This window comes from Xiphias gladius, chromosome 24 (assembly GCF_016859285.1).
Source record: "Xiphias gladius isolate SHS-SW01 ecotype Sanya breed wild chromosome 24, ASM1685928v1, whole genome shotgun sequence".
In the NCBI taxonomy this organism is placed as follows: domain Eukaryota; kingdom Metazoa; phylum Chordata; class Actinopteri; order Istiophoriformes; family Xiphiidae; genus Xiphias; species Xiphias gladius.
Genome location: NC_053423.1, coordinates 19,129,528 through 19,153,826, shown reverse-complemented (window position 1 = coordinate 19,153,826; position 24,299 = coordinate 19,129,528). Strand labels below are relative to the sequence as shown.

At 40.5% G+C, this 24,299-nt stretch overlaps 1 protein-coding gene across 3 annotated transcripts in view; it reads left to right on the top strand.

Moving 5' to 3' along the window:
* The window catches only part of LOC120786138 (ephrin type-A receptor 10-like), a 150,644-nt gene that overhangs the window by 85,606 nt on the left and 40,739 nt on the right, over nt 1-24,299 (top strand). For all 3 annotated transcript variants that reach the window (XM_040121318.1, XM_040121317.1, XM_040121320.1), the window contains exons 4-5: nt 11,595-11,750; nt 16,912-17,241. In XM_040121318.1, the coding sequence (XP_039977252.1) occupies nt 11,595-11,750; nt 16,912-17,241 (486 nt within the window). The remainder of the gene's footprint in view (nt 1-11,594; nt 11,751-16,911; nt 17,242-24,299) is intronic.

The window sequence follows — 24,299 nt, the reverse complement described above, 5'->3', positions numbered from 1 at the left end:
CCCTTGACCTCCTCTCGTTTAACAATTCGACAAGATACTAGATTGAATTCATTCTCCTCTCCTCCACTGTACTTAAAGATATGCAGCAGCACTCATCTATCTGCACTCTAGGGAATCAAATTTATCAGGCTGATTCGTCTATATCTGGGTCAGAGTCTTAATGAAAATGGCTGATTTGGATGAAGCAAATGAAAATGGTTTGTCATTAGTAGGCAAGCCTCATTCAAGTTCACATCCAAGATTTGAATGGCTTATTCGAAAGAATCAAATGAAATCGGCATGTCACAACAGACTGCAGGCTGAAGATTATGCTTGTTAATTTCCTTAACTGGGCCATATTCAACACAAACACAAATGAGGGGTCTACAAGAAAACAAAAACTCTCCTAGTCTCCATTTCTAATGCTTTCAACAGTGAACGTGATCAGCTTCCAGTTGCATATATAAATGTAAGATCTGGGCGTATGTGTCACAGTAAATTATGAACTGAATTGAAACCAACAATCTTTTTTTCAGGATTACTTGCTGTCATTTTTGTCTGAGGCTTCTGTTTTTGGCTGCACTGGCCAAGGTCCGGCGTTACAACCCCAAATGTGAGCGAGTGAGAGATAGAGTTTAGTGCATGATGACGTTACACCATTGGTCGGCCAAACAAAAGTTGACACATACCCATTGGCCATTGCTGTTAAAATGAATTGTTGCGAACAGTTACTATTATGTCATCGAGGGGAGTTTACAGGCAGTGTTGCCAACTTGGCACCTTTGTTGCTAGATTTACCGACTTTTAGCAACTGTTTTTCATAAATCACTTAGCGACAGATCTAGTGACTTTTTAGACAAACCTTAGCTACTTTCCATAGAAGAGAGTTGCCAGTATTGCCCCTTGAGCATGAGGTCGGGCTTTCCTTCCGCAGGTGCACCCCTCTATGAGTCTCGTTCAGTTGACCACATGGCAGCTGACATAAACGTGAATGAGCTTCTAAAGCTGTCTCTGAGTATAGTAAATATAGCTGAAATCACAGCACAGCCATTGTCTTTAACATATATATATGATGATTTTGTCACACAACGTCATGATTATAAAATCAGGATATTAGCAGCGCAGAGCAGCAGTTTGGAAATGGCTTGGAAGTGACTGCTGGTTAACATGTAGTTTAATGGGCCTTGTCTCAGTCACTATTTCATATCTGCTCCGTGGTCTGACAACAGAAACAGAAAAAAATGTAAATGAGAACAGCTTTATAGGGAATTCGGCCGTATTAAATTAATGTATATGTGAGCACAGAGAGAAGGAGAGAAGCAGACAGATAAACGGCTGAAACCAGCTGACACTAGGCAGAATGGAAATACAATGCGATGATGTAAACTCAATTGTGGACATTGACCATACATGGTCCAGCCATATAATAGGTTTTGACTTAGTCTTGTTTATTTCAATCTCCTACAAAAAACACATTTTCTCTCAAATACTTCCTTCATGACTCGTAGCATACTCACAGCACAGACGTACTGTAGACATGCACTTGATGCATTTTTGTACATGAAAAATTGGAAGTAGTGAAGAATTACATTACATATTGCCATTGCAAATGGGGAGAGATGTAAGTTTCTAAAAGGCTGCTGTGTGTATAAATTTCAGCAGCATTACAAATCAGTATTATTCCTATTACCTAAGCTATTTTCATTCTCAGTTTGAAGGAGGAATTGCATTTTAGTGAAGTATGACAGGCAAGAGGGAGTGTGTGCACACATGCATGCACACATGAACGCACGCATAGCACAACAGCATGACTGTTGAAAAAGAGTATAACATTGAATCTCATTTTGCGAGCACTCGACCCGACTCTGCCTCTGACATTCGCATGCAAACATGCTCGCTGACTTGCGGCTGACATGGTTATAATGTGAATGACTGGGACGCTCCCTTCTATTGGTCAAACGCACACACACTAACATACTCACATACACAATGTATTAACCTAACATTAACATTGACTGAAGCTGTCTTCTGCTGAAGGCTGTTTCCTTGCAGGGAGGGTATGTGCATTAAGGAGTGTGACTGTGTGTGTCGGACTGTCCATCTGGATGTGAAGGTGGTGATGAGGATAATGGGTATCAGTGGGACATAAAATCTCAGAGCCTGAAGCCACCTTGCAAGGCTTGACTGATCAACGCTGATGTTTTTTTTTTTTACTCCCAAATTTCGTTTCTTTTATTCTCTATCTGTGTCTGTCTTGTCAGCCAGAAGACTCACTTCTTGTCAGTCCACTTTATAGTGTGATTATGGATTCTTAAACAGCAATACTACTTTTTTGTGTGGAGGGTGTTTGTGTCTGCATATGCACATTAGCATTTTGAGACATATCCCTCCTTGTGTGCCAGTGGCCACCCGCAGCCTAAATGTATCTGTTCTTTTTCCATAGACAGGTGCTTGCATGCAGGTGCCATGTTACTAGGATAGGCATGGGCATAAATAAATGGATGTGTGGTTGAGGTAAATGGAAGCCATCCTTCACACACTGGGAAACAAAGACACCACCTCCGTCAAAACAGTGACCATTGAACAAGGTTGTCGATCCCAGCAACCTCAGGCTGAGGGTCTCACATTTAAGGTGAGGTTTGATGGTGTAATAGTTAGGCTGTGAAGCGCAGAGCGAGTCTATGGATTTCAGCCAAAGCGGATGATGTCACAGTCAGGCTGTGAGGCACAACAACAAGAACAACAGCGAAATAACCTGACATGTAAATGAGCAGTACAGGTGCATGTCTGTGAGATGAGGAGGGTAGAGGAGGAGGCAATAATATCCTGAAATTGTTCCCTTTCAGTCTTTTGTTCCTCAGCCTCTTTTAAATTCAGGGAAAAGGATGGCTGGAGCGAAAGCAGGGGTTTTGAATAATGGACAAAAACGGAGAGAGGGTGACAGGGAGCAAACATGATATAGGAAGGGTAGGGGGCAGCGTTTGGCAGGGAGCAGAGCTGAACGCAACAAGAGCTATTTGAGAAGATGAGATGGGAGAAAGGTAAACGTCCGACTGACATAGGTATTAGAGAGACGGTGAAAACGTAAGAAAAGAGAAGAAGGCGGCTCTGTCAAGCCAGTGGTTGATCTCTGTGTGTGTCTTAGTGTTTGTTGCTTTTTATATGTCAGCAAGTCAGCCGAGTGTGTTCATAGAATATAGATACGCATGTGTATGCATGAGAGAAAGCACATCTGTTTATTTTTATATTCATATACAGTATGCAATAATACCACATATGAAACTATATAGGACGTCAGGGAGTTGTTATTCACATTCAAAAGAAACACAAATTGATTCATATCACATGCATTACTATACATATTTACAAACAAAAGAAAGTGTTTAAGACATAAATAGACTGAAATATCTCTACCACCGTTGGATAAATTTGTTGTGAACTTTTGTAGAGACATTCATGGTCCCCAGAGGGTGAATCCTTGTGACTTTGGTGATCACCTGACTCTTCCTGTAGCACCACCATGAGGTTGACATTTGTTGTTCAGAGTGAAAAATGACAACTATTGGATGAATTGTTATAAAATTTGCTGCAGATATTAAAGTTCCGTAGAAGATAAATTCTAGTTACTTTGATGATCCTCTGACCATGAGTCTAGCGCCACTAGCAGGTCAAAATTTTCACTTGCTTAGTGAAATATTAGGGCATTTACGAGATGGATTGGCACAAAATTTTGTGCAGACATTCGTGGTCCTCAGAGTACGAATCCTATCGATTTTGGAAACCCCCCGGCTTTTCTTTTAGCGCCACGTTGAGGATGAAATCTTTGGTTTTGATAACTAGCTTGACAAATATTGGGTGGCTTGATTTGAATTTTGTTATAGATATTCAGGGTTCCTAGATGGTAAATTCTAACAATTTAATCGATCCCCTGGCTTTTTTTCTACCACCGTCTTGTTAGTATGCTGATGTTAGCATTTAGCTCAAAGCATCACTTTGCCTAAGTACAGAGCTTCTAGCACGGCTGTAGACTCTTAATCTTGTTTCTCACTATGTATAAGTTCTGAGAATAATCCAATGCTACAAAATGGCCCAATTACAGTCTTTTCAGTAGTTTGCCAATAAAAAGTAATCTTTTTTTTTTTTTAATTCTATTGAATCATCTCTTTCTCGAGACATGATATACATGTATATAGATCCACATATTTGATAAAATGTATTCATTCCTTCAGTATCAACATATTGTCTTGTTTTCATATGTAACTGTAAAAGTGACATCTCTGTTGTGTCCTCAGTCGTCTGTTTTTTTTTTTGTGCCTCAGTGTGTTTGATGTACAGTATGCCTATGTACCTGGCTGAGTGCAAGTACATTTGAGTTTAATCCTTTCCTGGTTTGGGTGTATGTGTTTGTCTGTCTGTATGGTTGGCTGTCCATACCTTTCTGCAATTTCAGTCTAATACAAACAGTACAGACCAACAGTACAGACCTGGTGCTGTGATGTAACACAACAGATCTTTCATATGTCCATCTCTGGTATTGTTAAATGTTCTGTCTAAAGAGTTTGCCTGTGTGAGAAAGCCAGTGAATGAATCTGTGGGTGTTTACATTCACAAAAGTGTGTGTGTCATTGTGCATACGTGCTACATTCGGCATGACTTTGTTGGCAGAAAAACACATCTCCAGCGTAAAGCTCATACACAACACCGCTGACATTAATACCTCTGGTGGCATTGTTTGTTAGTTATCCTCCTGTGTTCTCTGTGTGATGTCAGTCTGTGGTAACCAGGGCAGAACAGAGAATAAAATGATAAAGCAAAGCGTTGACCTGAATGGCACGGTTCAGCGCTTTCTCCCTGATTACACTCTGAAGCAGCAGCCAGTCAGTGGGTGGACCTGAATGAGGTCTTTACTTTGAGCTAATAACAGGGATTTATACTGTCATTCAGCGCTTGGTCATATCTTCAAAGCTGCTAGACACGCAGACAGGTTATGACACGGCATGTAGAGCAAAAGAAAATTGTTGTCTCCAAAAAGCAGACCATGGAAAGTGTCACCAAATTCCCTTTTTCATCAGTCACTTAATGTCAGCCTATAACACCAGAAAACTAAGCCTGGTTATAGAGGATTTGATACCTTTTATTCAAACAAGATATCACTATCTTACAGTTTGACTTGTATAGTTATGTATTTTGCTTCTTGGAGAAAATGGTGTGGTTACAACAGATTATATTATACACTGCTTTAGTCATTGCAGAGGCAGCCAACTCTCTCAGGGTTTACTGATCTCTAGGCCTGTGTACTCAATGATTTGTTTTTCTTTTATTCTAAAAAAAAAACACCAGTACTCTTACAAAGAGAGGGACTTTTGCTTGCACTGAGAACTGGGATCCATTATGATAGAGCACTTTGATTGTTTATTTTCTATTTCTGCAGAAGTAAGGTATTCATTGATCAAACATGAAATAACTATGAAAACAGAAATATCAAAATATCAAGGTTTGTCTATTGAAGAACATTAATTACAGATGCAGCAACTTTAAGATGAGCAATGCTGATTAAAAATAATTTTGAATGCACGTCGAATACATCTTTTTGCTTTAACGACCTGTACAGGTCAATTCTTTAAATAAGAATATTTAAAAGCTTTAGATCAGATATCAAGAAAAAACATATTCACTCATTACAAACTCAAATTCTTCCACAATAGAGGGAATACAACAGGTCCTCCACCCAAAACCGTATAGGCCGTTTTCCCTCACCCTCTGATATGGACCATAGCGTTTCCTGAAAAATTCACTGTTAAAAAGTAGCTAACCCTTTTATGTTGTGATAATGTCATGGTAAAGGTTTGGTTTGGCTTAGGCACAAAAACAGCTTGGAAAACTACAGATGAGTTTGGGTTAAAATAAGTACTTCTTTAAGGTTAGAAGGCCTGCGTTGTTACAGTTACGATAATAAAGACATTGTTTAGGTTATAGAACGATCGTCATCATGGTTAAAAGAAGCAACGTTGACTGCTGGTTTCAAAACGGGAAACAAGCAGTGGTCTCCCATGCTAAAGTCCAGTCCAAGTTTTGTCGACCCTGCCATCCGTCCTTACCTTCTCCCTACTCTGACTTTTTTTGCTCTGTAACAACATAACCTTACTTCCTCCTTTGCTCCCCTCATAAGCACAACAGGCACTAGAGGGCTTTGTCACTTGAATGTGAACCTGTCGTTTTGAGGCATTTGCTGAAAAAGACTGATGGTGTCTCACACGGCCGCTAAATGTTGTTAATCAAATGTGGGGTAATTTCAAAGAATAGTATAAGTGCCTTGACAACAGCACTTCTTTAGCAGTCAGTCTTCCAGTCTGGAGATTTACCACTGGCCACCCCCCAAGCCCATTTCCCCCAGTTCCAGCTATTCTAAAGTACTTTTTGATCTGTTCCACCGGGGTACAATCAAACTCTCTTCAGCCAAAGTCTCATTTTTAAGTGAATGCTGGCTTTTTTTTTTTTTTTTTTTTTTTTAAGGGGGAACTGGTTCCATCCAGTTCAGCCCAATTCCAAGCTGTCTAATTCAGTCAAATTCATCTGGGTACCATAACCTTCTCATCATTTCACAATTTCATATTCTGATCCAACCTGAAACACTTAAATGTACCAATCAGTCATGTATCTCCAAACTGCCTACCTGTCTGACCTGGAGGACACAATTTGTGTGTGTGTGTGTGTGTGTGTGTGTGTGTGTGTGTGTGTGTGTGTGTGTGTGTGTGTGTGTGTGTGTGTGTGTGTGTGTGTGTGTGTGTGTGTGAGAGAGAGACCTTCGAAACTGTTTGATGGTAATGAGAATTCATTTTGTGGATGTTAAAGCGGCCTATAGGCTGAAAGAATTAGCATCAGAATCAGCATCAGCCACACAGAGGGCAGTGATCCGAATTAAAGGTCTCTGAATTATTGATTTTCACCTGCTGGAATCACATCCCATCTCCCTTGTATCTCTCCTTTCTGCCTTCACCTCTTTTTCTCTTTTTTTTTTCCATGCCTTGTAAACCTCTGCAAAAAATAAACAAAAACTAATACTAAAAACAAACTAAAACTAGTGCACCTGAGACATTTCAAGCCAGGGCAGTGTAAAATTGCAGCTGCAAACCAATGACACTGTCAAGCGGTGATCCTTTTTTTTTGTATTGTGTTTACGTGCAAAAGTTTGTTTATGTGCAGTTTTGAGTGCACGTTTGTGTTCATTCCTCAGTGGGTGTGTGAGATTAACAGTAGGGGTTAAACTGTGTGCGTGTATGTGCAAGTGTCTAGAGCAAACCTCTTTTGGTGTTATTAATATTAATTAATGCATGCTGTCAGAGGCAAAGAAACAATTCATTGCTCACATTTATTGTATTAAGTGCTTCATGATTTATTAATGGGAATGTTTAAGGTTAGAGAAGAGAAAGGGAAAGGAAAATAAAAGAAGGGCAAAGAATAAATTGATTCTTTCCACAAAGACAAAAGTCTATTAAAGTAATTTATGAACCCATTGAAATGTGGATTCTTTGGCCTTTTAGTTTTTATTCATTATATGGTAAAACCGTTGGCATATCTCAACGTGTTATTTTGATAATGAATATTTTATTTTCACTTATCTGATTGGATTGATACCAAGTTTTCCCTTTATATTTCTAATATTTTCCCACAACCCACAGGGTCTTAGCAAGTATACATGCAAGACAATGCTAGTGTTGCATATATTCCCAATATAGATGACCTTAGGTCTCACTTACTGTCACTGTTTCTTTCAGTGTTTCTCATATGTATGCATTACATGTCTGTGCTTATCAGTTTTTCTGCGTCTATCTATCTGTCGAGCCGAAGGAATCCATTCTCCCTTCCCTATTTAACCTCCTTTTTGTACAGTACGTAGCCTACCATTTTTCTCTCTCTCACACACCATCTGTCTGTCTGTTGGTGTCTGTCTCTCTTCAGTCTCTCTTCTGTCTCTCTTCAGCCCCCCCCCCAACGGGACATGGCATGTTGCTGCATATCTATATTACGCCTTGAAGAAATATGTCTGTGTGTGTGTGTGTGTGTATGTGTGTGTGTACGTGTACATGTGCTGCCATGTTCCATTTAATCAAGTCTCCCAGTCCGCACATAGGACAAATTGATCAGTTGGTTTGCCAGCTGTCCTGGCGGATCTCTCCTTCTGTCTCGCTATTTCTCTGACCATCGTCTCGCCCTTTCTCTCCCTAACGCTCTCATTTCCAGTTAAAATCGTATACCTTGGCAATTAAAAGGCAAAGGAGGGATGGAAAAAAAATTATTTTAATGACTGGGGTGGTGTTCCTTACAAGTATCTTCTTTTTTTTCATTGTTGGATGTATTTTAGAGATTCCACATTCTCCCATTGGCAGATGGCTGCTGGCCCATTTTGATTGACGTGACCTTGCCTGGCATTGGCCGCCCTTCGAAGGGTCCCTTGCTGTGGAGAATGATGGGCAGCGTGCGAAGCCAGCTCCTTTTGTTATCTGAGCTACACATATTGTCTTGATACACCCCCATCATTAGACACACATTTCCAAGGTGGGCTGGCAAAATGTGTATCCATGCTGAATTGAAGAGATAAGTCAGAATTGCAGCCAGCCACAAATACAGCTAGCCTGCTTTTAAGCATGATGGGTAGAAAATGCAAAACCCATTTCTGTTCTCATAGATCTATGCATAATTTTGCCTTGATTCGGCTGCTATTCATGCTTGATGTTCTTGGCGTGGTGAGGGAAGGATAGTGGCAGCACGGTCAGGAACAAAGAGAGTCTACTCCAGTGCCGCTTGACAGGGTGTGCGTGTAATGACAGACATTAGAAAGTCGATTACATGATTCTTACAGCCTCGTATACGCAACCCACAGGCATACACACATGTACGCAGGAGCAAAACACACTCACTTGCGCTCTCACTTTGGTCCGAGCCAGAGGAAAGCTGACGGTGCCTGCTAATCAATGTGTGATGGCAGGCCTTTTGTGTGTGTGTTTTTGTATGTGTGGCTGAGTAAAAAAACAGAGGCGCCTTCATTGTTTTGCCTGTGTCTTAACGAATGTTCATAAGCATTTAAGGATGGCAGGTTTGTGTTTGTCTTTGCACCTGCTTTGTGTGCCTCAACTTGCCTGTCTCACACACAGGCCTGTCATCTCCTCTCTGTATTATTGACTGTATTCTAGTGTGACACTGCGCCAGAAGTGGGAGAGATGGTGTAACACCTTTCTCCACTTACTGTTAAGCTTAGTTGCAAACTTCTAAATTGCTGCCCATATCTCAAATTTTTTTTCACATAATTCAAATAAATTTGCTGTTGCTGGTCTGGTTCTCAAGCTGTAAAAGCAACCAAGCCTTTATGGGTGGTAGGCTACTAAAGTATTTCTAAGACGTGTCAGTCAGACAGTCAGACACTTCAGGACATCTTAAAAAAATGGTGTTAATTGCTGATCTAAATCACTGCCCAGGGTATTAAAGCACCATAGAGTACAAACCTAAAATCTCTGTAATTTAATTCTTTTGAATTGATTGTTATCTTGGGTGTTAAACTAGCAGACACAGGCTACTGAAGACAACCTGACCACCCTGGCTGGCTAACATTTGCTAGCTATCTATGTTAACCAACATATTAGCTACAATTATACTCCTGCCCTGTTCCCAACCAATGTATTCAATCAGTGTTATCACTTAAAACCTTTAGTTTAACATATGCTCCTTGTTAGAGGGAGCATATGTTACCAGGATGGGAGTAAGACTAATAGTAGCTATTTATTTAGCTACTTTAGCAAACACGATTAGCTAGCTTGCAAATGTTAGCCAGCCAGCCCCCCCAATGTAACCTTGTGTCTACTAAATGGACAACACGTTAGCTAGATCTTCCCACTTTTCTTCCATGTTAATAGTGAGTATGCCCACTATAGTGTCCTGATACAGGAAAACAACCAACTCATATTTTGAGGCATCCAAATCTTCAACTCTGACTTAACTACAGTTTTCCTTTATCAAGATACCGCCTTGTGCTTTAACACTTATTTAAACATCAAATTATCTTTTCATAAACCTGTATTCTCCACTGTCACTCTCAGTATAACTTAAGCAAATTTACAAACACTACACTGGCTAACACAGCCTTAGTGCTGACAGACTCCGTCAATCACTAGTGATCGGTCGAGTCACAATCAACCCCTCCTTCCAAGGAAAACACCTAACAAGACACAATGACTGAATAATGAAGTGGGAGCAACATGCCCATTCAGTCTGAATATCAATCCTTCTAGTCACCTAAACCTGGGGAGTTAAAACATGGAAAGGAGGCCTGTCGGAATTTATGTGTTTTTAAGTGGAGGAGGGAGGGAAAGTCAAAATGAGGCAGTAAGATAAAAGGAGCAGATGAGAGAAACACAAGAACAGTGGCTGGGTAGAATGCAAAGCAGAGAGGAAAAACGAAGCCATGGGTAATGGGGAAGAGATAAGAAAGAAGCAAACAGATGTATTAGGAGAACAGAAAGAGAGCGGAAGATTAAGGGAAAGAGAGGGAGAGAACATACCAGAGCTGTTAATGTAGACCTGCTGTTAGAGAATACAGTCTCAGAAGAGAGGAGACCAGAGCATCGAGCGGTAGCTGGCTGCCTGATTTCACACCCATTATCACCTGCTACAAAGGCACGGCAAGTGGAAAATGGAACTGCATAGAGGGAGAGTGTAAAATAACCTGTTTTATTCTCTGTGTGCTTGGGTTTATTTATGCACCACCTAATGTCACATGCATTGATAAGCTTCTGTTACATGGTGTGTATTCTAGTGAGCTGCACATGTAAGGTCATGAGTGCTTATCACCCTCGCCCACGTTCTCACCTTTTGTGGTCGCTCGCTCATGTACAGTAGTTGGGTTCCACCACAGACTGTCGAGGGAGATATTTTGAAAAAGAACAGCAAATAAAGTGGGAAACGTGGAAAACGACGACAAAATTCAGTTTTTGGTTTTTGTAGTTGCGTGCCTGCACATTGCTTTGGCTTGTTTTCATTTGCCTAGCTGGTTCAGTCCAGTAGCAGCAGCCTTTGATGCCATTTGCCAAGGCCACTGATCACACGTAATGTGAGAATTGTGTTTGTCAGATGGATTTAGCCAAAGTCTCCTCTACTTTTCTCCACTAATCCTATCTTTTATCCCATCTGTAATTCCCTGTGGACTCACTTGCTTTATTTTTTCTTCATTTCATTCTTTGTTTTCTCTCTCGTGAATTGAAAGGGAGATTAGAGCTTTTTTATTAGGCTTTAAAATGTCGCTATCCTAAGTGGAGTTTCTGTGCAAAGAACTGAAAATGCTTAAGTGATACAGTATAAAATGGCTTTTTATTTTTCTTTAAAAGAGTTGGAGACTTTTTTAGGCTCTCTGTAGAAATATCTCATGGTTTTAAGTTTTTTTTTTTTTTTTTTTAACAATGCCTGATTTATGTGTTCATCCCCTGTGCAGAAGTCTCCTCAAAATATGGTTTTTAAATGGCTAAATTTTATGGCTTCTTAAGATAAAGGAAGCAGGAAATATTAAATCAAATTTCTTGGACATACTGTATCTGATGTACTATATTTCTGTGTGTGCTCTTTTCCAGCATGTCCCTCTGGATCCTACAAGATGTCCTCCAGGCAGCAGGAATGCTTTCCCTGCCCGGCCAACAGTGTCGCAGAGGAGGAAGGATCTGTAGTGTGTGTGTGTGAGGAGGACCATTTCAGGACTCCCCTGGACACTCCCTCAGCACCATGCACACGTAAAAAAGATTATATATGTTTATATGTATGTGTGCGTGTGTGTTGTGACCTTTTGGTATTCTCTTTTTCTCCTATTACCCACTCCTATCCTGTAGTATTTCATCTAGACATTTTTGCATTAAGTGAGCAGTTTCATGTTTGTAAGCCAATAATTATCTCACCCACCCATTCAGCCTTTTCATACATTCGCTTTTGGTGTTTGCCTCTATATCCATAAAGATCACTTTCCCCTGAGGTTTACCTGTCCTTCACCCTGCATCCTTTCATCCACTTCCCCTTTTCCATCTCATCAACCCTCCGTCTGACCTGCATCCACCTCCCCAGTCTCTGTCTCACCATTTATCCTCATTCTTCCACCTCCAGCTCCTCCTCATCATCCCGTTTCCATGTCTCATCTCCCCCCACCTTCACCTCTCCTTCACCCTATAGCCCTCCACTCTTATTGAATTTCATCAAAGTAAAAAAGACGTCCACCCAAAAACATGTCCAGTGTTGCTTTAAATCATCCCAGATTGTTGAAAAGGAATTAGTCTGTCCCAAAACGAGAGACATTTGTCTTGTGCTGATCTGTTGATAATAAAGTTGTCACGTGGTCAAAGAGTTTTTACAGCTACACACTCAAAGAATGTGTTGCCACAAACAAAAATTTAGCTTTTTTGTAATTTCCCTTTGATAACATTAGTAAACACAGAACAGTTGATGTCTTTTTTGAGTGTTAAAAAGTAAGGTTTTAATTTGAACAAATAGTTTTAGATGTAGTGCGTTTTAAGTATATCCGATAAATTCAGCCCTTTTTTTGGCAAAATTTGTAGAGTTGATCCTTGAGCATAAATATCCTCAGGATCATATATATTATTTTATGTTTTAGGGTGGACTTTCCCATAATTGTAACCCCTCCCAACCTGTTCTATCACCCCCTTTCAATTTCATCCAGTAGTATACACATATTATGTATCAGTCCGCTGCAGCCATTTTCTCTGCCTCTTAACCTTTTATCACCCATCCATCCTTCATTCCTCCAAACACTACGTCTATATTATGTATTCATACAAAAAGCCCATCACGCCATTTTCTCCATCTTTTTACTTAACCTTGCGCATCCTCTCAGTATTTGTCAACCTTTTCTCCTGACATTTCCCATCCATTTCCTGCTATACATCCATTATCCACTTTTTCACTGGACCTCCCCATCTTCTTCTACCCCCTTCATTCCTCCCTTTTGACCCCTGAACACACTTCTTTCTCCTCTCTCTCTTGGTCCGCCTTCTTAACTGGGCCACTCATAACTCTTCCTTCTACACACTGACTCTTCACATTTTCCTTCCTCTTCATCCTTTAATCTATTTCATCCATGTGAGTTACCATTCTTCTTCCCTCTGTCAAACTGAAATCTCATCCCTCTATCCCCAAGCGACAACCTATATAATCACATCCCCACTGACCTCCCTTTATCTGTTCATCCTTCACCTCTTACCTTCTCTCACCCCTTCTCCCATACCGAATACAGTTCTTCTCCAATAAAGATGCACTACAAGGCAAATAAGACAAAGACCATACAGGGCAGCCCAATTGATTTCTGCACGGGGAACAGCCTATTGATATAGCTTAGTAATTAGATCGAGGAATAATGGGCTCAATATCCTGGGAGTACTAAGGGCCGTAAAACCAGAGGCTCACTGCATCCATCCATGCAGGTTTGTATACACACACGTTCACTTGTGTGTATGTATATATGCGTAAGTGTGTGGTTATATTAGCTTTTATGGTAACTGCGTTGGAGGGGTTTAATTACAATATTGATCACTGAGCTGTGTGATCCCGGTGTGATAACATTTATAGCAGCCTAATGACCACATTAATTAAAGTATTGATTCGGTAATTATGATCATCCCCAGATTCGGCTAATCCACCGTGTGTACAGATTGAGAAAGGGAGAGCTTGATGAATCTAGCATTATAAGAAGAAAAGAAAAAGGTAGCGTTTACCAAATGAATGAGGTTGGATATGCACACCTTATAATCCCAGCAATTAAAGAATAATGCCAGTGTAATTTTATTCTTTTCCCTTTGCTATTAATGCCTGTGAAATATCTAAGCCCTAATGTGTTTACCACAGTTGAAAGCTACTATGTCTAACTACTACTGTCTATTTGAAATAATATACTCTTCATTGTTTTAACAATACTTTTGAAACAGGTGAAAGAACACATCGCCACAAGTTTTAAATGAGAGTCCTCTGGTAGTGCTTCTTGAAGCGACTAATTACCATTGGTAATGGCATCTCTTTACAAATTTTCCATTACAGCACACTGTTAAATATTTCTCGGTGGCTGTGAAGAGGAACAGTAAAACTTTGGAAACAGTGAAAGTAAATGTCTCACTGGGGACACAGAAACTTTTCTTTGCATTAGTTTTGGCATAGTGCAGCTAATGCTGACAGAACTGCAAATGGCAATGACAATAGCATAATGACTATAAAAGAAAATACCTTAAAGTGATGCATAATGTTCGCAAATGTATGTCTCTGCAAATGGGTTTTTGAAAGCAGTGGGAGCCCATAACTTTCAGGAGAAATGAAAAAGTTGCAGCAGAACAGTTTTTTCTAAGCTTCTGGTTTAGGGAAATACGTGAATGCAGACTCTTCATTGGCTTTAATGGCAAAAGTGTTAAAAAAAAAAAAAAAAACAAGCAAATTTGGATTTCCTTCAGGACATCTTAAACTTTGTTAAAATCAACAGATTATTCACTTTTCTAAATCCCTGGACAACCATAGGACACAAATTTAACATGTCCTTGAACTAATTCTTTTCTCAAAGGGGGGAATCTATCATGCATATACAGCTAGCAGATATGCTACTGAAGACAACCTGGCTATCCTTGCATGTTGAAATGTGTTAGCAGGCTATGTTAGCCAATTACTGGCTATGTCTTTTTAATAACGTCGCTTATTATTTATCTTGACTTGTGAAGTATATTGTTTTCCCCTCTTTTTTTGTTAAGTGTCCATGTTAAATTTGAGCATGCCCTCTGTGGTGTCCTGTTACAAGAAAACGATGGACTATTTTGAGTCATGGAAATCTTCAGCTCTGCCTTAGCATCTGGCTTAGGCAAATACATAAGTGCAAACTCTTCATAGGCTTTACTGGCAATACTGCAAAAACAACATCAAGAGCAAGTCTGGATTTGCTATGATGCATTATGTTGGAGCAGCAATGGACAGGGAATCAGTCATTTGGATGGACAGGGCAAAAGGAGATGGAAGATGGAGACAGAGAGTGAAAGTGGACAAAAGATGGGAAAAAGAGGGTTTTAATAAGAGACACTACAATTTGAGGATGAGAAGGGAGAAAACAGAAACTTCAAGAGAGGGAGTGCAAGGCAGAGAAAGCATGAAAGTAGAGAGAGATGCAAATAAAAGGTCCAGCTGCGTCTACATCTAGTGTGTGTCTGGATGTGTGCTTGTGGATGTGTGTTCACACTGAATGCTTTTTGGGCTTATGTAACTCTGTGCACCACGTGTGTCTGGCAGCCAGACGCAGCAGTGTTGTGACGTGTTTGACAGCACGCGTAGAGCCGCACACCTTTACTTATTCATTACACAGCACATGCACACGCGTACAGGGACACATATAAAATTCATGGCCTTTAATGGGCCTGAGCTCTATTTAGACTCTGTGTGCAAGGACCTGAAGGACAAGGAACAAATCAGTCAGGACACTGACTTGGTGATGAGATAAAGTCCTCTAGCCTGACATATTATACAGCCCTTTAAAAACTGGACTGTATATTTTATTTTTATTTTCTATGTCACATGTGGTGATTGATTTTAAAATGCTTTGGGTTTTAAATTACACACAAAGTCCTATGCATCAGACAGTGGTCTAAAGATGGACGATAGAATTTTCCTAAAAATTTCATTGGCTTTAACAACACAAGTACAATCCAGGGATACACTATAATTGTCCCATGTTTTACCTCGGAAGTCCCACCACAAATTTTAACATACATAGCTTTATAAAAGGCAGCTCAGACTCTTGTAACTTGTCTGGCATATCACAACCCGCATATCAAATCAGATTCATGTTCCAGGAGTTAAAAACCTTCTCCATGGCAACTCACCTTTATCTACTGATGTTAAGTGGAGATTTTGTTCCACAGAGTACTGCTGACATCATTACATAATGGACAAACTTGTAATCCATGCTAACACATTCAGACAAGAGGCTACGTCACTGAAAGCCAAAAATATCACGAGGTAGTAAGAGCTTTTTATTCACTGAAAAACACAGATACACTTCCCAAATACAATATCTAATATGTATTCAGTTTCCACTTTCAGCTCAAGTCTTATTTCCAAGTGTTTTGCTATTTCTTTGCATCATCTCGAATCCCTCTTCCATCTCAATCCAATAAACGTGTTTTGTTTCCCTACTGCCAAACCATGATAATGCGGCATATATTAGTGTATCACGGTAACAACTCCACATTTTCAATTGCATCTTCCCATTAGGGTCAAGTGGATCTCATCAACACAATTGTTTCTTAACAATTAACACTACCGATTCATCTGATGCAATCGGAGCCCATGCAATCACACTATAATACGTAATGCATTAAGGTCAATCAGTCATGCAAAAAATCTCATGCTTCAGCATCATGATTGAGCAATCTTTGTAAGCCATGCAGGTGATTATGTTGCACTCAAACATGTTATTTGTACAAGCTCTCTTTCCGGCAATGCCCAGCTTCGTGTTTGTGGTTAAAAATGCTGTAGCAAGTGGACAGTTGGGAGTAAAAATTGGTAGTAAAAAATGATTGCTCCAGTGTGAGCATGACCTTATCCATCCAAAAACAGTTAGATAGATTTTTTATTATTTTTGATGCATGGGTAGTCTTTACTTTGTGGTGTTTCTTTATGTATTGACATGATTCGACAAATTGTAAGATCCTTTGTCAGTTGAAATTGCTGGATAACAGTTGCAGAGGCAAATGTGTTTGATTAAGTACTAATGTTTGCAAAGGAGGAGATACATATTGTCTAGTTCCCTCTCCATATCTGTCTGTGTCTTGTCTTTTGTTTGTTTTAAAAAAAAGACTCATAAATTATATAGGGCTTAAACAATAAACCAAAATTCAATTTTCCTATTCTTGTCTCTCTCAGGGCCGCCGTCCCCTCCTAGAGATTTGGTCTACACCCTGAAGCAGTCCACGCTGATCCTGGAGTGGGCTGCACCATCAGACACAGGTGGCAGGGTGGATCTGACGTACAGCGTGGGGTGCCGGCGGTGTGTGGGGAGGCAGTGTGAGCCATGTGGGGCAAGTGTTGGCTTTGTGCCTCAGCAGGTCGGCCTGACGGAAAGAACCGTGACCGTGGTCAATCTTCTTCCCAACAGCAACTATACATTTACTGTAGAAGCCTTAAATGGAGTGTCAGAACTGTTGCCCAACAAGAGGTTCTACACTCAGGTCAACGTGTCAACAAGCCTTCCTGGTGAGTCAGAGTTTGATCTTTAAACACAGCTTCACACTCACGTACACACACACACACACACACACACACACAAACACACACACACACACACGCAGACATACCTAAGGAAAGACTATTTTACATTTTAAAATACAGTACAAGTCTGCACAGTCAGGAAACAAACAACAGCTGAACAAGAATGAGGTCACATTGCATTTCCAAAAAGATGACGTAGCAAAAGTACTCAACTGGGACAAACTGGCACACTTGGTTACATGTCTCTAAAAGCTTTTTGCATTCAGACTACATTATGTACATTATGTATGAGCTAAAAATGTATTTTAAATCAACTTGCACCTCATGGGTTTCTCAATTTAAGTATCTTTTAAGGGAGTCCACCAGGATCTTGAGCTGATTTGACTGAATTTGCTGTTGCTTTTCCAAAAAGTTGAGGTGGAAATTGCAATAATATTTTTGCTATTTCGCAATTGATTGTGGTAATGTTTGTGTTCTGGGGAAGATATTATCTCCATAACCGGGCCTGGTTGATTCTTACAGCATCTCATTTTGAAAAAAAAAAAAATAGCCCCATTTCACATTGGGTGAAATTATTGACACCCCTGAATATTAAGTACAGAATTTTGAATATATTCATAAATAAATGCAAGTTAACCAATTTTGTATAATCAAACATTTTTAATAAAATTTCCAAGGTCACTGAACAACAGAAAATAAATAAGCAGAACTTGCATATTAGTGAAATAATACCAAAAAAAAATGTACCCCAGACATAATTATTGGCACCCTTCTGGTTGCAGAATTTTGTGCAACAATGGCTGCCTGTAAATGTTTCTTGTACCCATCTAGAAGCTTCTTGCACCTGTCTGCTGGTAGTTTCTGCCACTTCCCTTTCTGTGTGTTCAATCTCTTTTAAGTTTGCAGGAGTCTTTTTTGCAATGGTAGATTTCAGCTCTCTCCAAAGGTTTTCAATGGGATTTAGATTAGGACTCATTGATAGCAAGTTTAAAACAGTCAGTCTTTTCATTTTCAACCATTCTTTTGTGCTGTTGGATATGTGCTTTAGGTCACCGTCTCGATGAAAGACCCAAAACTTTTGCCTCAAACCTAGTTTTCTGACACTGGGTAAAACATATCACTCTAAAATGCCTTGGTAATCTTCTGATTTCATCATTCCTTTGACACATTCAGTGTCTCAAGTACCAGAGGCAGGAAAGCAGCCCCACAGCATGATACAACTTCCATGGTTTAATGTAGGTAGGGTGTTCTTTTACTTATGGGGTTCCTTGTGTTGCCTATAATAAAGTGATGCACTACATTCCCGCTGAGCCTTACTTTGGTTTCATCTGTCCATAGAACATTATCCTAGAAAAGACTGTGGCTTATCTATGAAAGTTTTTGCAAACATTGGTCTTGTCTTTTATTGCCTTTCTTTCAATATTGGTGTCCTCCTTGGCCTTCACCCATGGAGCCCTACTAGATTTAGTGAGTGGCATATGGTATGGGCTGAAAACCACCACTCCAGATCGCTCCAGGCCAGCCTGAAGCGCTTTAGATGTCTTGCGTGGTATTTCTTCCACGATCTGCATCAGCCTTCGCAGACTTCTCTCAGTGAGTTACTTCTTAGCATCACGTACTGGAAGCATCTTAACAGTTTTATGACTGTGAAACTTCTTGATAACATTACGAACTGTTGCAACAGGGATTTCAAGATCTTTGGTGATTGTTTTGTAGCCTTTGGACTTGTTATGTTTTTTGATAATAGCATAATATCATAAAAGACCTACATATACACACTTGCAGGCACTGCAGACATCTCCCTGTACATAAATAAAAGTATGTACACTCACAGACACAGTATGACATTTGAATATGCTTGTAATTTATGTAGTTTCTCAAAATGCATACAGCAACATAAAGTACAGCACACATGGCATTCAAAACCAAATGTGCATTCTGTAGAGTGACTTTCATACACAACTTTTCCCCAACTTTTCCCCAACTTTTCCCCATCCTGACAGTGTGCTTGTCATTGCCAACAGAGCAAAAAGTCTCGCCAGTGGAGGTGATCTCATTTTTAATCAGATGAAGTCTTCAGCAGGCCATTAGCCAGGGGCTTGAAAAAGCACTTTGCCAAGTAGCCCTGTCAACCGGCACTGCATCAACACTATTTGGGGGAGCTCAAGTGTGAAAAGACAAACACACCCACACAAAAGAAATGTACAAGTGCACATTCTGGCTTGAACGCCGACAAACACTCTCTTATACGGAAATACACACATACAGTTACCTGTCACAACCACTGTGCATATTTTTGAAAAAGCTTGTTTACTCCATTTGTTTGCAAATCTTTCTTTTGAAAACACTGAAAGAAATAGGAGTCTGAATACTGAAGAAGCAAATGAAGTATGAGGGGAGAGAAACTGAAAGGTGCTGCACAAGGAAGCAGGTGATGGAGAAACAATGAGAAAGTAAGAATGGCAAAGTGTGTTTTTGCGACTAACTGGAAATTACCTTCGAGAAATGTACTGCATAATGAATGGAGAACTGTTAGTCATATGTGAGTTCTGAGATGGTAGCAGCACTCAACATGGGTCTGTGTTTAGTTTCAAGTGAGTTATGGTTGGATGTAACAGTTTGATTATAATTGCAAAAGGACTCACTTCATTAAGAACTTTTAATGAAAAATGTAAGATGTTTGCATGTGGATAAAAAACATGCACAGAGCTTTTTGATTATGTTGAAGGTGGGGTTCATGACTGAGATGGGCATCTGTGTTTACAAAGAGGGTGGATTTTAGTAAATCGCGTTGAGTATTTATAATGAATGTGAGCGTATCTCCGTGGCCCAGATCCTCTAGCTGACCCACTGTAAATATTATGTAAGGCTAACATCTGGACGTCTGGACCACACAGAATGAGTGAGTGGTTGAAGGACAGTTTTACGTGTGTGTAGTATGCACCAGATCTCTATACAATATCAGTGACATGTGGTTAAGAGTTAATACCACTGCCACTCTCCTAAATTAGCATTTGCAGTATTTTATTAGAAAATTAATTTTGTTTTGCAAAGGTAATAGTTCTTTTTTTCTTTCTAGCCTTTATTTACCCCTTTCAGCATGCTTGCATTCCACTAATGGCATTTTTAAACTTGAAGTTGCAATAAGCAATATTCGACCGCTAAGGGCCAGAGAGACACAATAAAGGCTCAGAAATACAGATATGCTGCCAATGCTACAACAGGTTATGGCTAGCTTGCTAAATTCTCGACTCGCTTCACTAGTCACGGGTTCACCTGTCTGAGTTTGTTTGTTAGAAACATCTACCTTTGGTTTTATAGGGGGTTTGTTGAGACTCATAAGACTCAGCAATACATTTTAGGGATTTGTCAGTAAAGCAGAACAATCGGCTTAACAATGGGACAAAGACACTACAAGTTGCATAGAGCAAAATGTCATCATGAGTGACCCTTCCAAAACGCTTAATCGAATAATTCCATGTTATTTTGAATGTTTTGCCTATGTCCATGTGTATGGTGCTGAAGATTGTTTTTCAAGAATATGTGTTGCATTGTCTCAAACCCAAACCCATTTTTCTGCCACCAGTTGAAATGTATGGAAGACAGGCTGTCGGTAACATGGCTAACAAGCTACAACCTAGCCATCCTCAGCTCCCGAAAAGGATTTAGCTTACCAAAACCCCCAAGCTCCAAGGTTAGGGACACTATATGAGATAAGGACAAACCTGTGGTGATTATTTTTTCCATCCCGTCACAATCCCCACAGTTCTTTCAACCTTTCTCCCTTTTATCTCCCCTTCCCTGTCTGTCTGTCATGTCAGCAGTTGCCATGGCGTTGATTTGTGGTTATTATGGGGTATTAGGGTGTGAGTTGTCCTGCTAACCATGTCATCCAGAGGGATTGGACAAGGGGTTAGGAGAGTGTGTTTGCAGGGGTTTCAGAAGACTTTCTGTGTCGGGGAGGATTTAGACTGACATTTGGTGTGGGGTGTTTAATGCTGCCTGCGTGTGTGTGTGTGTGTGTGTGTGTGTGTGTGTGTGTGTGTGTGTGTGTGTGTGTGTGTGTGTGTGTGTGTGTGTGTGTGTGTGTGTGTGTGTGTGTGTGTGTGTGAGAGAGAGAGATGGTGAGAGAGATTTAAATTTTGATGGTATTTGATTTTGAAATGTGCTTTAGAATTACTTTCCGTGTGTCTTATGTTGCATGTCTGCTATGTTAAAAGATCTATGTTTTCCATACATGACTAGCAGAGCATGGTTCAGATCAACAGCTAACCAACTAAAGACCACATAAACCAGCTCAGTGGACAGTTCTCCCTTAGGGTCACGTGAGGTAGGGCGGTGTGAATGTCTGTGTGCACATGCATTTGTTAGAGGGCTGCAATGGAATTAGAATCCCGTTCAGTTGCAGCAGCCGTGGAATATATTTTTTATTAATCCTGGTGGAAATAGTCAGCGTCATCAACATAAAACAAGATTAAAATTTGAGATAGATCAAACGTAGAAACTCAAGATAGATGTAATTTTATCAGTGAAAATAAAATCAGATTTAACCAAGCATATGAATACATTGTCTTCCAGTAGACTGTATCCCAGAAAATGAGGTACAAAATTGAATTCATGTTTCAGTTTAGTCTTGCTCTCGTTCTCGTACATGCCTTATCTCTCTGTCTCCTTCTTGTTGTTTGTATTAAGACTAGTCATGTAGCTGGTTAAGCATTTTTTAAATATCAGTAAATGACAAAAAATGACAAAATGGTATCCCTAATCCATATCTGATCCATAAACATTAACACTACTGCTACCCTGAAGTCCGGTGTTTCAGCGTGTATTATCTGTTGCAATGGGAGACAGCCAAAACTTTCAGAGAAAAGGGGACAGATCCACAACTTTTAGCTCCTACTGCCCCAAACTGAATCCATAAGGACTCTGTGTGTCTTATTTTCTCAGCAGGTTAGAGCAGACAGATTTTATAGCAGTATTGTTGTTGGTGAGACTGATCAGAGCACCTGTGCGCTGGGAAGTGAAGTAGCTCATCTGCAGGAGCGGGCAGTGATGGTCAGAAAGCCTGTGCAGCCAGGTCAGCTACAGAATTGAAAAACATTCCTACACAGACCTCAGCCTTGTATCCATATATGTGTGGGGGCTTCCACACCAAGACTTTATACCATCAAAACTCACTGACCTTTATAAATACTGCAGAAGGGATTTTGGAACAAAGCTAACACACACCAGCAGACACACACTGTCACCCTCTTTCTCTCTTGCCACCTCATCATCTCTTTATTACTTTCTGCTTTTTTTTTTTTTACCTTCTCCTTCTCTCTGTATCCCAATCTCCTCTTTTTTTACCCTCTATTTCCTTCCTCATTTCCCGCACCGTATCCTCTCCTGCTCTCCCTATCGCATCACTATTCTTAGATAGTAATTTCTCTCTCTCCTCCTCCTGCCTCTCCATCCACAACCTCTCCTTCCACTATCTTCACTTTCTCTCGCCACCTGTCTTGACATAATCACTGCGGCCCTCTTCCTCCTCACCTCTCTGTTTCTCTCTATCCTCTCTACGACTCTTTCCCTATTGTCTCTTACTGTACTGTATTTGTTTTTCTGGTTTTGGTAAGCTTGTTAGCAGAGGGTGGTATGGTTTAGCTGGCAGCTGAGGGGACAAGAAAGACTAAGGGTTTAAGGGCACATTTCCATGAACATGAGTTGCGGGAGAGAAGGTGCTATCGGGTGCTATTTTATGGCCGGAAACCCCAACCACATACATAGACAAACAAAGGGTCAATTAACATCTATGCATATACTAAGATTTCCTTTCTCGGTGAAGGAAAAAAACCTAAAACATCATTTTAAATTTGTTGACATCAATACCCTTTAATAAAACCAAATACAAATTTAATATTTTCAATCTCCTCTAACTGGGTGCTTGCACAGTGGAGGAGTGGATTTCTTCCAGATAGATGGGGCTTTATCAGGACTGTCCAGGCCACCCAGGGGAAGGAGGGAGGTTTGCATGGTGTGTCATGGATGGATGGATGGATAAAAGGGAAGAGAGAGTGGGTGATAGAAACATGGTTGGAATTGCGTGAGGAAATGGGGCATGGGCTGGGTAAATGGGGGATCAGTTTTGCTCAGGGCTCATTGGGCCCCCTCTGCAGTTGTGGATTAGGGATGTATATATATGTGTGTGTCTGTGTGTGTGTGCGTGCGTGTGCGTGTGCGTGCTTGCGTGCATGCCTGCTCTGGGTGCACCACGCCATGTGTGTACGCTTTACCATGCTTACATGCCATACATTGTTTCATGCTTGATTTGTTTATGTGCAATAGAGGATGCGATAATGACATCTCGCCTCAGCTTTGTTCCATATACATGTGCATTTTTGTGTGTGGCTGAGTTTGTGTGTGTGTGTGTGTGTGTGTGTGTGTGTGTGTGTGTGTGTGTGTGTGTGTGTGTGTGTGTGTGTGTGTGTGTGTGTGTGATGGAAACACACTTGGGTTGAATGTCTCGGCTCCTAGTGGTCCATCCAAAGCCCTTTAGTTGAGGTGGGGAAGAAGAGAGGGATGCAGAAGGCTGTAGAGATGGGGTGGAGGTTTGGGTCAGGGAGGAAGAAGGATTGGCATTTCAATATCCTGAGAGGATTACTGGCCAGGCTTTAGATGGCTGGTCCCCGCGGAGTTACATGGGCCTGAGAGATGGGGGAATAAAGGGAGAAGAGGAGAGAGGGATGAATATAGAAGTTGAGGGATGGAAAGAGGTGAGCGGTGTAGCATTATGAGCAGAATGCCTTGTGGGTGCAGAGGAAAGGAGGCATAGGGGCGAAGAGCAAAAGTACAATGCATATGATGTGCATACAGTAGAAACCTTTTGTGTGAACCATCTGGTGTTATCTGGTGCTTTAAACAAATCAAGTATGTGGGAAAACTGAATAAGTAGTATGCTGTATTTACAAATTCTTGTGTGTGAATAGACGTCAGGAGATGAGAGGAGGACATAAAGGTATAGAGATAAAAGGGGAGGAAATACAAAGCAAACTGAAATATAA